Source organism: Hydra vulgaris, chromosome 03 (assembly GCF_038396675.1).
Source record: "Hydra vulgaris chromosome 03, alternate assembly HydraT2T_AEP".
Taxonomy (NCBI): Eukaryota; Metazoa; Cnidaria; class Hydrozoa; order Anthoathecata; family Hydridae; genus Hydra; species Hydra vulgaris.
Window position 1 is genome coordinate 49,350,906 of NC_088922.1, and position 14,142 is coordinate 49,365,047.

Genomic DNA, 14,142 nt, shown 5'->3' on the forward strand with positions numbered 1-14,142 from the left:
TTTTTAGCTTCTTTCTGATTGGTAGATTGGATGGTAGGTTTTTTACCATTAGTCTATATCGTTAGTTTGGTTCAATAGCGCAATTTTACACACATTTGAATTTTTTTTTTTATTGCGTATAATTAATTTGTGAGTTAAATTTGATAGCTTTTCGTATCTAAACCATACCGCTTTCATTGCAATTTTTCAGTAAGCGTTATTAAAATAAAAAATTTCATTTTTTTAAAAAAAGCACAAATTCAATCGACAATTATTTTTAAAGAACTTTACTTTGGTAAAATATTCCTTTACTGCTCATAAACTAGTTCATCATTTCTAATCGACGTTCTTTCTATGATAAATCTAAAAATTTAATAATAACGGAATCACTTAAGCAAAAAAATAAACTTCTAAACTAAAATATCATTTATTTTTAAATTTGGTACATATTAAGTAAATTTGAGCAAATAAATTCTCAAACATATTATTACCTACAGGTCTAGCCAGGGAGCGATTTTTTGAGTAAAACGAAGAGGGTGAGTCCTTCAAAAGCGACGAATGTCTTATAAAAAATATTGAACTGTAAGTCAAATGTTAACTCCCTCTCTTTTTAGAGGAGGGGGCAACAACCCCCTTTCCATACAACCCATGAAATCGCCCCTGGGTCTAGACAATTGATGACGAGGAAACACTTTAATAAACAGTTCATCATAAATACTTTCTAAATGGGATAAAAAAATAATAAAACAAACATTAAGGGTTTCATTAGTAGTTTTATATTTAAGAAATATAAAACTTATAATGAAATATGATGAAAAGTTTAAACTTAAAACACTTTATTTTCTTTAACTAATTTTAACAACAAAAAAAAAAATTAAACAAACTGTTTCTTTAACAAAAAACCTATTAGATCACAATTGCAGCTAAATGCTTTTATTTTATATTTTCTAAATAAACGCCACATAAACAATATCAAAAGATAATTTAAATATTCTAAACGATAAAAGTTTTGGTTTAACGTAAAACTACTGAACGGGTAGGCAAATGGTCATTTCACACGTAAAATGCGAGCTGCGTAACACTTCTTAACAAGGCACGACATTCGAACCGATACTCAATCTGGCCAAATAATTAAAATCGGCAAAACAGATGGTTAGCCTTCCGGTCAAATGCTCTTTTTTAGTGCTTTGTGACAAGGTCTTTTTAAGGAATATTTTTAACTAAAAAAAAAAAAAGAGTCCCGGAGTCCTGAAACTTTTATGGACTCCTAAGACTTCGGGCTAAAATAGGGACTCCATGGACTCGAACTCCGGACTTCGCATCCCTGATTCTTATATATAATTATTTTAAGTTATTCTTATTATAATTCTGCTTTAACCTTTTTTTTATCTTGCAAACACATAAAAAGTAACTGACGCAATAAAAATAAAGCTTGGTGGATATAGTAGCATGACAAACCATTGAAACTTTCCCATATTCCAGTAACCAACATCCATATTAAGTCATTTATTAAGATTACATCTAACAAAAATAAAAAATATAATATTAAAAAAAGAAAAAACAATAATAAATTTATTTATTTTTTTATAAGTTTTAATTTTAAAGTTATTCAAACTTTTTTAATTTGCATCAGTGTTAAGCTATAATTAGTGGTTATGTAAATTAAAATGAGTGGTTATGTAATTAAAATGAGTGGTAATGTAAATAAAATTTAGTGGTTATGTAAATTAAAAGTAGTGATTATAAAATTTAAAATTGAAAAATGATAAAAGCCTAATAGTATATAAAGTGTTTTTATCTTTAACTAAATGGACAACATCACTTTTACTAACATTACTTGTACTAACAATACTTGCACTAACAATACTGGTAGTAATATTACTGGTACTAACATTACTGGGAGCAAAGTGATTTTGTACAAAATACAAAAAAAATATTTTTGCTTCAAAAAAGACGAATGCACATTTTCACATTAAGAAGAAGATATACCAAATTTTAATAAAGAGCCTATTGCCTAAACAGTGCTTTATGATTCTTTTGTAAATGGAGATTTCCATAAACTATATTTCTCTATAAGTATTTTTTTTTAAAGAAATAATCTTAAACTGAAGAACAGCATCAGGCTTGGGCAAAAATGGTGTGCGATTGAACGCTAATGCTGACCACGCAAATAATTTTGTTTGTAGACAGTTTTTTGTAGACTTTTGCAGACAAAATGATTTTTTTTTTGTAGACAGCTTGACCACGACTGTTTAGATTTTTGATGATTTAAACATTTCAGAAATGCGCTAAAGAAAAAACCGCTAAGCTTGACTTAAACTAGGAAAAAAATTAAAAACTAATGAAAAAAGAAAACTATTCCTTACAAAAAAGAAAATACATAAGCTTTAAAAAACTCAAAAAACACAAACTCGAAGTGAAAATTACTTTTTGTTAACGTTTTTTATTTGAAACCTATCCTTAATTAAGTTAAACTTTTACAAATTACTTCTAATCATTGTTTAATAAATGAACAAACTTTATTTAAATTATTGAAAAGTGAAATTAAATTATTGAAAAGAAAAATATATAATATTTTTAAATTGTATAAAATTTTTTTTCAAAAAGTTGCAAAAAAAAGATTAAAAAAATAATGTAGTCTTTTTAAAATATTAATTTTTAATCATTTTACGCTGTTTAAGAAGCCAAGTTTAAAAAAAACAACTAATAAAACATTCTTAGAAACAAAAAAACACAACAACAAAGCAATTAAATCATTCCATTGCAATGGGTAGATTTAATTTAACTTATTTATAATTTAAAGTAACTTAAAAAAATAATCTTTTAAAAGATTTTCAGAAAGACACGGAAAAATTGTTTCAAACATTTAAATTTATCATAAAAATACATGCCTATTTAAAAAAAAATTAAATATAACATTTAATTTACACAAAATGCCATTTTTTAAATGATCATTATAAATAACTTTTTATTTTATTTAAAGTTTTTGCGTAAAATAAAAACTTTAAAAAAGATCAACGATAAAAAGTTATTCATAACATAACAATTTTTTATTGCATTTAAATTGTTAAAACATCAAAACAAGTGTGGTCAAATTGTAAAGAAAAAAATCTATAAGTGTGGTCAGTTAGAGTGTGCGATAGCACACTCTAATTGCTTGGCATGCTTAAAAGGACGTTTATTTTGCACAAAGTAATATTATGGAAAAAATTATACATATCTTAGGTGCGCCTACATCACAAGTTCTCTGCTTGTTGAATCTACACACAATTAAAGATATGAATTTCTTAGATGGTGTCTAAAAATGCACCACTAAGATAGCTCATAGTATAAAGCATTTGCATATAAAAAAAGACTTTGTATTTTAGACCTGACCACACTTAAAGTAAGATGTAATCGTGAAGACTTATTACACCTTTTTAAAATTGAATCTGGTAAAGAAACTGTTAACTGGAACCACACTCTTATCCAATGTTTGCCTTGCCATGGCAATAAAAGTCAGCTGGACAGGGTGGTAGTTTGATCCAATAAAAATAGAAGTAACTTCTTCATAATTTAAGTTGTTGACAGCTGAAATCACCTACCAGATGAGATTGTAAAGGCTGAAAGCCTAAACACCTTCGTCAAACATGTTCCATAAAAACTGCCACAGTGCTGCTAAGGTGCTCTATTCAACACACAATAAGGTTGCATTGCAGTTAATTAACTAACTATAGTATAATTCAACACTAAGGTATAATTCAATACTAAGGTATATTTAAAACTAAGATTTAATCAATATTAGGGTATATTTAACACTAAGGTATATTTAACATTTGCAACATTGCAATATTTATAAATGATTTTTCAATGTATCTAAAATCAAGATAAAAACTCTATACTGATGATACTAAACTATTTGATGATGATTTTGATAAACTATTTGCCTTATTTGTAAACTATTTATATCTGGACACAAGGAAAAAGACTACAACACATTACAAACTGATATCAACTATATTGTAGAATGGAAAAAAGTGGCATATGCACCTTCACATAGATAAATGTACAATATTGCAGATTCAGAAATCCAAAAAAATAATACACCATGCTTCACCTAGAAACACAAACTATAGCACTATTAACCTTAACATAATCTGAACAGGATCTTGGTATCCAAATTACCAAAAACCTAAACATAAACAGCAAGTTTTGACAGTTGTCGCAGAAGCCAACAAGATGGTAGGTATTTTTAAAAAGTCCTTTAGGTCAAGAAATAACTTTATATGGAAAAAGCTCTACACATTTTACATCCAAACGCATTTAGAAGATGTAGTTGCAGGATGGTGTCCCTAAACTAAACAGATATATCAAAAATTGACAAATTCAACAGAAAGTAACAAAAATATCTTTAAGAAAGTATACTTTATAATAACAGGTTCATGGTCCTTGTACTTGCAACTCTAGAAAAATGACACATAAGATCTTATAAAATCTAAAAACCAAAAATAAAAATTTATTTTTGGGATTTTTTGGTAAAAAATGTTACACTTGACTTGCTGATTGGCAGTAAAAATAAAATACCATGTAAGTCTTGAATTTACTCTCTGACAATCAATATGGCTTTATTTTTATCTAGAGCTGACTTGCTAACGGCTACGACTAAAAGATTAAAAAATTACTTATTACTGTTATGACTAAAAGATTGTCATTAGACAGTGGTGGTTAGGCAATGGCTATTGCTCTTGACATATCTAAAGCTTTCAATAAATTTTGGCATGCTGGTCTTCAACAAAAGCTTGCTTCATGTAATGTATCTGGGAAAATCTTTAAGATTATCAAATCATTTCTTTCTAACTGAAATATTAAAGTCATCCTCAAAGGCTAACACTCTTCTTCATTTCCAGTAACTTTTAGGATATCTCAAGGCTCTATTCTTGGTCCTGTATTGTTTCTTATCTACTTTAATGATCTTGCTGACAATCTTACATAAAGTGGCTTTATTTGCTAACAACTTACCTTTGTACTCTAGTCTTGACAAAAAGTCTTCTCTTTTCAATCATATAGGACTTGCTGATCTTGAACCTAACCTTTCTTCTGTAACAGCCTGAGGCTTGCAGTGGCTTGTGAACTTTAAGTCCAATAAAGCTCCAACAATACTGTGATAGTTGTTTGAAGTTTTTTACTTTAAACAACTATCACAATACTGTTGACATTTCAATATTAATAAATAACAAACCTCTCAATGAGTCATGTTCTTTTTGTCTTATTGCATTATCATTTACTACTGACCTCTCATATTCTCATAGAAATCATATATCTCATATTCTCATAGAAATCATACAATCGATTGCAAAGTTAGCATCTGCAAAGGTTTCTTTATTGTGCATGCCATAATCTTATTGCTGATTCTATTCTCTACCTCTACAAATCTCTTATTTGCCCCTGTAATTGATATTCAAATATTTCATATTCAAATATGAAAACAGTATTCCTGTATGGAATACTGTTTTCATATTTGTCATATTTGGGTTGGACTAGATAAGATCCAAAAACACATTGTAGCTGGACCTGTTCTATTTGCCAAGCTCAAGCCTCTCTCCTATTGTAATAGAGAAGCAACCATCTCTTTCTCCTTTCTTTAAATACTATCATGGTCGCTGCTCAAAGGAGCTATTATCTCTAGTTCCATCAACCAAAACTTATTCTCACTTTACTTTATTCCTAATTTTCTAGTAACTCCTAACTTAGTAGTAGTTGCTTTCAGTCTTATTGAAAATGAATTAGATTTAAAAAAAAAAGAAGCATTTTTTAAAATAAAAGTAGTCTTTTAAGAAATGCTAAACAAAACTTTTATTACCTTGTACATTTGTTTTCTTTTGTAAAAGTTTTTCAATAGCATCATAAACTTAAACTAGATTTAAACTGAAATTCAGCTTTGATTGGTTATTTTAATATAACCACTAAATCTGATTATTTTATTATAACCACTACACAAGTCAACTTAAGTAAGGGAAAATCCAAAACAAAAATTTAATCATTTAAAAAACTTACAGTATCAGAAATACAGAGAACACACGCATTCATTAATATAATTGAATATTTTTATAATTAAAAAAAAAAACTTTTTTTTTATAATTTAAAAAAAAAAAACTAAACGTAAGCCTAAATTTAAGCAAAGGAAATAAGATGACAGACAAACAAAAATAAGATGGCAGACAAACAAAAAAGCTAAAATATTTTTTGTAAATATCTTGATTAACAATTTGTTTTCGTAAACTTAGTGAACTAAACTTATTTTCTATTTATTCATCAAATAAGCACAACTTGTCTCAACACTTGGGAATCTATTTAAAAATATTTAGTGCCAGAAATACTACTCAAAAATTTGTATTTCAAATAGCACAACTGTTGGAAAAAACTTGAGAACACAATTTACCTTTTATGGTAAGAAATATATTTGACACAATTAAATTATTATCACATTATTTCTTTATATAATTGGAAAATAAAATTATTAAAAATTATTAGCTAGTTCTAGAATAACTTTACACGAACTTTTGAATAAGTTATCATATTTAGTTATTTTATACGAATAACTTAAGTTATTAAGAGCTGTAAATTAATAAATGCAGAACAAAGTTTTAAAACATTAATTAAACCTTTTAAATCTAAATGATTTATATACCAAGCAGCAAGAAGAACGCTTACTGATAAGAAGTCTTTTGATGAATTATCTACCATTTTCTAAAAGAAATAGTAGTGAGAAAAATACATTTATATTTATAATATACACACGAAATTATAAATTTATAATAATACTATAAGTACCTAATTATATTATAATATATTATTAATTGAATAAAAATATTTTTTCTTCATAAATATTGTTTGTTCTGCATTGAATTTGGAAAGAAATAAAAACATGCCCCAAATAACAATAGGAAAATTTGCATGAAAATATAATTATTATTCAAGTAAGGTTTTAAGTAAGATTTAAAATAAAAATTAAAAAACTAAAGATTAATTATTATTTTTAAAATAATATTTCTAATAGGAAATAATATTTTAGAATAAAAAAAGTATTATTGGTTAAAAATAATATAGAACTTAAATTAAGTAAAATTAATTTCTTTAATTAATTTCTCATCGGTTGATAGCTTTGAGTGAACAGCATTTAAAGCAAAACAAGTTGAGCATTTGTAAGTGGTATATATATATATACATATATACATATATATATGTATATATATATATATATATATATATATATATATATATATATATATATATATATATATATATATATATATATATATATATATATATATATATATATATATATATATATAATTTAGAACAATTTTAAAATACCTTATTTTTACAGAGCTCCAATACTTTCTGAAATAGGAAGAAATTTTCATTTGAATTTTGAAATGATAAAAGTAGAGAGAAGATCTCAATCAACTCAACACCATAACAAGTTTCATATAAAACAAACTTTAGAAAAGGCTCAATAGATGCAACCACTTTTAACAACCTAAAAATGATTAGAACATGTTTGATTGACTTATAATAATTATTTAAACTAGTGATTATTTAATTCACTAAAAAAGAAAACAAAAAAAACAAATGAACAATAATGCCAGGTATTGGTGGTCAACACAAATAAAAAAAATTTATTTGAGAACTTTTACAACTTTTACACTCTCCTAATGTCAAAATAGATTGTTTTGACATTAGAATGATTAATCTTATAAAGTCTTTTTTTATGAAAAAAAAAAAAAAAAAAATATTTATATATATAAAATAAAAATGAAGAAAAAAGGTTTTGCAGTTTCAATATTCTTCAGTTTTGCAGAAAATTAGACAATTGAAAAATTGTCTAATTTTCTTTAATTGAAAAATTAATTACTAAATAGTGAAAACAACCTTATGCATAAAATAATATAATGTTAAAACAAAGAAGTATAATACAATATAAAAAAAAAAATTTCAACCGGATAATATGCACCTTAATAAAATACGCTTATGATTGATCAACAAAAAGTTAAATGTGAAAATGACTCAACATAAAACTAGTCATCCAATAATAAGTAATACAAAATAACTATTTTGTATTACTTATTATGTTTTGTTTAATATAGATATTATATAACATAATATGTTATACAACATAGATATATTTAAATATATTTTCGGATCATACCAATTAGAATCTACTCTACGAAGTTGATTTTGAAAAAACATTTTGTGTTCCCTGATAAAAATTGCATTTTTATTCCCTGACATCACTAAGTTTATTATTACTTGCACTACACATTCTTCACTTTTTTTTTTTTTTTTTTTAAACATCTTTGCTTCCAACAAGGCTGCAAGCAGCCACTAGTTAAAGTTTCTACAAATACTATAATGGGCACTTTAATTAGTGGCTGCAAGCAGCCACTAATTAAAGTGCCCATTATAGTATTTGTAGAAAAGAGAAAGATAAGCAACATTATAACGATGTGATAATAGTTGGAGGTTGGCGCAAGAGCAGGTCCAACTATGTTTACAATGCGTTTTTGCACCTTGTCTAAAAGAGAAAGGGCATCATTAGAAGATCTGCCCTAGATATGGCAACAGTATTCCATACAAGGCCGGATTTGAGATTTATAGAGATAGAAAATAGAATCCGAAGTAAGAAAGTGACAAGCTCGATAAAGAGATGCAACCTTAGCAGATGCTAATTTTGCAACAGATTTGATATATGGTTTCCAAGAAAGATTGGAAGTAAGAATTAATCCTAGAAGATGAAGAGTAGATGACTCATAGAGTACATCACCGTTCATAAATATAGGAAGATCTAAATTATTGCGATAACAATTGGCTGAAAAAAATTGAGTTTAATCTCTATTGAAGTTCACCAGCCACTGTGAGCCCCATGCTGTAGCAGAAGTGAGATCCTTTAAAAGCTCAAATGCCCCCTCCAAGCAATTAGAGAGTGTTGGTTTCTTATCACGACAAGAATAAATGGTAGTGTCATCAGCAAACAATGCCACCTTAGATATGAGAATATATCTGGAAGATCGTTGTTGTAAATTAAAAAGAGTATAGGGCCAAGGATAGATTCTTGAGGAACCCCTGAAGTTACAAATCAAAAAGAAGAGTGCTATCCATTGAGGACAACTTTTATGCTACGATTGGAAAGGAAAGATTCAATAATCTTAAAGATGTTGCCAGATGCACCATAAGAAGAAAGCTTATGGAGAAGACCAGCATGCCAAACTTTATCAAAAGCTTTTAAAATGTCAAGAGCAATGGCCTTAACCTCTCCACCTTTATCTAATGCAAGATAAAACCTATCAGTTATTGTTAGCAAATCAGCTGTGAATGAGACGATCGAAATCCATATTGATGGTCAGAAAGTAAGTAATTAGATTCAAGATGAGAAATTAGGTGTTTGTTAATTAAAGATTCAAAAACCTTGCTTATGATAGGAAGAAGACTAATGGGACCGTAGTTAGACGAATCAGATCGCTCTCCAGAATTTTTGAAGATAGGGATAACGGATGCTGCTTTCCAGCAGGCTGGAAAACAAGACTCTGATAAGCACTTGTTGAATAGTTTTGAGAGTATAGACAGCCCTGGAGAACACTTCTGCAAGACAATAACAGGTATGTTGTCTGGGCCACAAGCTGTAGAAGAGTCTAGGCAGGAAATCACTTTAGATACAGAAGCTGAAGTGATACGAATGTCAAGCAATGGATCAACCTGTTTGTTGGCAAAATCAGGTAGAACGCAACTAGGGGAATCAAGAGATGATATTGATGAAAAGTTTTTAGCAAACAATTTAGCTTTGTCTTTAGGTGAGGTGACAAAGTCTGAATCATACAAGACAGGTGGAATTAATGATTTGCCCTTATTATTGATACTATTAAAGATTCTCCAGAAGTCACAAGAGCCTAATTTTTGAGATGAGATACGAGATTTCATGACCTGAGAATAGTAGGCTTTGGCGTTAGACAAAACCTTTTTACAATGGCTTCTAGCAGTAATAAACAGACGTCTGTTTTCTGGAGAATTGTTTTGCTGATAAATGAGGAAGTAATGGTTTCGATTGGCAATCGCAGCAGTACAGTGTGAGGAAAACTATGGAGGAGAGTGAGGCTTGACCTGAAATCGTCGAGAGGGAACAAAAGATTCCATGCTAGCCTGAATCCACAAAGTTATGTAAGATGCGCATTTGTTAACAGGAAGACAAAAGATTTCTACCCAAGGGCCATGATGAAGAAAATCACTGAAAGAGTCCCAGTCAGCTTTACTGTAGTTGTAAGAGGTACAATAATAGGGGGATTCAGGTGATGAAGAAGAATGAGATATTAGTTTTAGAGAGATCAAACTGTGATCAGAAGCACCTAAGGGTGAATGTGGAGAAACTGAGCACTGACTAGGATCAGAAACAAGACATAAGTCGAGTAGAGAAGGTAAATGATTCGGGTTGTCAGGAAAGCGAGTTGGAAAGTTGACTATTTGAGTTAGGGATTGTAAAAGGCAAAAGTTGTAGGCTTTAAAGCCTGCAGAGTCACTGACATTAGAGCCAAGCCATTCAGAGTGGTCAGCATTAAAGTCACCAACAACAACAATATAGGCTGATGGATGAAGAGAGAACCGCTTAGTCTATATGATCAGAAATAACATCAAAAAGAGTGCCGTCTTGAGATGAAGGAGAGTGATATAGAACAAAGAGAAAGGCGATAGAGTGAACTGGTGCTAAACCAAAGCATATGAAAGAATAGCCTGTGGATTCAAACCTAGTTTCACGACAAATGGGTGAATTCTTACGAATGTAAATGCCCAGGCCAAGAATGTGACTATTGGAGTCTTTATGGATTAAAGGAAGATAACCATTAACACTAAGATTACAAGATGAGACAGCTGAGCACACCAAAAGTACAAGACAGCAATGCACACCAAAAGTACAAACAGGGACACCGTCCATGCGCAACATGACACTGTTAATACTTTGATATTTTTCAGCTGTTGATGGAATCAGCCTCTTTGAGAGCTACCACAGAGTTCAGGAAGCCTGACTACCAGCTGGCCTTAGAACCATAAAACTGAGTTTTAGAGCTGTACCCTGAGTTTGACTAAAACTGAGTTTTAGAGATGTACCCATTAGGAGATAATAGAATGAGTTGCCTAGTCATAAAAACAGAGATACAAGCAAAACCCATGCATTGAGTCAAGAAGATCTAGCATTCAACACCCTAAACTGGAAACAATGTATTAAAAATACATCTGCGCCAGCCTTATAGATGAAGAAGGGGTACGAAACTGGTCAACTTGCGTTCTTTTACATGTTCTTCAGTGTGTTCACCTCAATTTATTGATTTTTTTCTAAAATTTCAGGAATCTAAAAACTAGGTTAATTAGTTCATTCTCTTTATATTTAGTAGTCTAGTATCTAGATAGTCATATTTGTTATGTTCTGAGTCTGCTCAGAACATATGAGATGTTTTTAACACTCTTTGATATATCATAAACTATACTGACTACTTACATTTTACGATCAAACTATTTTATTCTAGTTCCAATCTTTATAACTCATAATTTACTCATTATATAAGAGTAATAATTTCAGCCTGACTAGAAATTGTAAATTACCACAAATTACTACATATTAGTGCGGATTAAATATGTACATTTATGTGTGTGTGTATGTGTGTGTGTGTGTGTGTGTGTGTGTATATATATATATATATATCAACCCTCAGAATTTGGAAAAATAATCTCAAACTGTTAGAGGTCAGCATTAGCTCGGCAAAAAAAATTTGACACAAAGGGGATACCATAAAACATAGAAACAAGGTTGGGAATTTTTTGCTGACTTCAAACACTTCTAGGACCCTAATTCTGAGGGTTGATATATATATATATATATATTATATATATATATATATATATATATATATATATATATATATATATATATATATATATATTAGGGTGTTGACTTTTTGGTAAACTTTTGGTATCTCTAGTTTCCAATATAAAAAACAGATGAACTTTGGTTTGAAAGTAACTGAAAAGTCATTGGTTATATTTAATTTTTGAAAAAGGTCACCCATCATGACCCTTGACTACACACTGGCTCCCATATATCAGTGAATTTTTTTTCTTCAAAAATATATCAACCTGGGTCTCAAAACAACCAGAATTTTATAGTTATTTCAAAATTCATAATCTTTTCTACTGAAAAATTAAAAAATATATATTGCAAACGAAATGTTATAAAAAATTAACCTTACAATTTTTAGTTAAAAATTATTATTTTTGTATATAAAATTTAATTCATTTTTTTTTGAAACTTTTATTTATGTAATCTCTATGAAATTCTAGTTCTTTTGAGACCAAGGTTGATATAAATTCACAGATATATGGGAGCCAGTGTGTAATAAAGGGTAATGGTGGGTGAACTTTTTCAAAAACTAAATAAAACCAATAACTTTTAAGTTACTTTCAAATCAAAATTCATCTGTTTTTTATATTGGAAACTCTATTTTAAAAAATTCATATCCCTAATATTTATATATATATATATATAGTCTTGAAAGACTCCTGAAAATATTTTTTATTCAAAAACTTTTTAAAGCCAGTGTTTTTTTATCATATAGAACACATTAAGGTGGTGGCAGCATATATTTTTCAAAAATGTTGTTTTTTGTGACACCCTAGTGTAGATGTATGTATGTATGTATGTATGTATGCATGTATGTATGTATGTATGTATGTATGTATGTATGTATGTATGTATGTATGTATGTATGTATGTATGTATGTATGTATGTATGAATGAATGAATGAATGAATGTATGTATGTATGTATGTATGTATGTATGTATATATGTATACGCATACAAACTTAACAGATGAATAGTATGTGAAATTAATTAAATATTGTCAAATAAAGAAAAAAATGTTTTTTAAATCAAACGCAGGTGACTTTAAATTAAAAGAAATAATTTTTCATTTGATTTTTTGTGATTAATTTTATTAGTAAATACTTCAAATTATTTTCACAATATTTAAACGAATTTCTAAAATCACAAAACTTAAAAATATAATTTATTTTTGTATTACATTTGGTCATTCATAATTTTGTCACACTCAAATTTGCTGAGAACTGCTCCTTCCTCTAAAATCTAAAATCTAATCATTTTTGTGATTTGCATCCAACAAAACACTATTGGTATATATGAAAACTAATTTTATTATGCACTCATTCGTCAAGCGATTTCTCAATCATAAATGAATATATTGAAAAATTGACCAAGTTCTCTCTGCTGTTGCTGACGAACAAATCATTTTAACAATAGATTTTGCAACTTCAAAGACTGCTGGACATTTCTGACAACCAATGTTCCAATAATTCTTTTATCTTAAAAATTCTCTCTTTTCTTTTTTTTTGTCAGTGTTGACATTTCTCCAACAAATTCAATCATTTCACTTTCAACTGTCTCAGCAATTGTTGGATTTGTTATGGAGGCTAATTCTGAAATAGAACTCATTATGTCAGTCCTCACCAAAATCCTTTTGCAGCATACTTTGGTGTCAGCATATAGGCAATTCCCATATTTGAGGTGATAAGAAATATAAAGCGCTTCATAACCATTTCCTGAATAATTTCCTCATTTGCGAATTTCTTGTACATTTCACCAAAATAATACTACACCAAAGATAATGGAGGATCATCATTTTCAAGTCTTCTAACAATGTTAGAAGGATATTCGATATCTTTCATAAGTTTGGCCAAACATCAGAGAAAGCATTTGATTTAATTAGCGCTAAAGCAGCAGCCGAATTTGTTTTTGGAGCAATTTCTTTCAAATATGCATTTTCCTTATCAGCAAGTTGAATCAAAACATACTTTGCCATATAAAGGTCATTCATTGAATTAAATTGACTGACATTCGAGTCGAATCAGGCATTGTGAGTGAGCAAGGAATATTAGCAGAGATTCTCTTTTTGTCAAACTTTGCTTTAACAATGTGATCATTTATCACAAACTTGATGATCTTCTCAGTTTCTTTGATGGTCTTTGAACTTTCAGCAGTACGGAAAAGGTCCTTAACAAGAAGATTCGTACCGTGTGATGTACAGCCATACATCAAGATGTGTGGACATTTTTCTTTAACTAATTTC

General features: G+C 28.9%; 1 protein-coding gene across 10 annotated transcripts in view; it reads right to left on the reverse strand.

Moving 5' to 3' along the window:
- The window catches only part of LOC101240561 (focadhesin), a 105,932-nt gene that overhangs the window by 37,902 nt on the left and 53,888 nt on the right, over positions 1 to 14,142 (reverse strand). For 8 of the 10 annotated variants that reach the window (XM_065793525.1, XM_065793522.1, XM_065793526.1 and 5 more), the window contains 3 exons: positions 7,333 to 7,498; positions 6,621 to 6,705; positions 1,358 to 1,500 (listed from right to left, as the gene is read on the reverse strand). In XM_065793525.1, the coding sequence (XP_065649597.1) occupies positions 1,358 to 1,500; positions 6,621 to 6,705; positions 7,333 to 7,498 (394 nt within the window). Of the gene's footprint in view, positions 1 to 1,357; positions 1,501 to 6,620; positions 6,706 to 7,332; positions 7,499 to 14,142 lie in introns of those variants that run through there. The other 2 variants (XM_065793530.1, XM_065793531.1) reach the window with 2 other exon arrangements.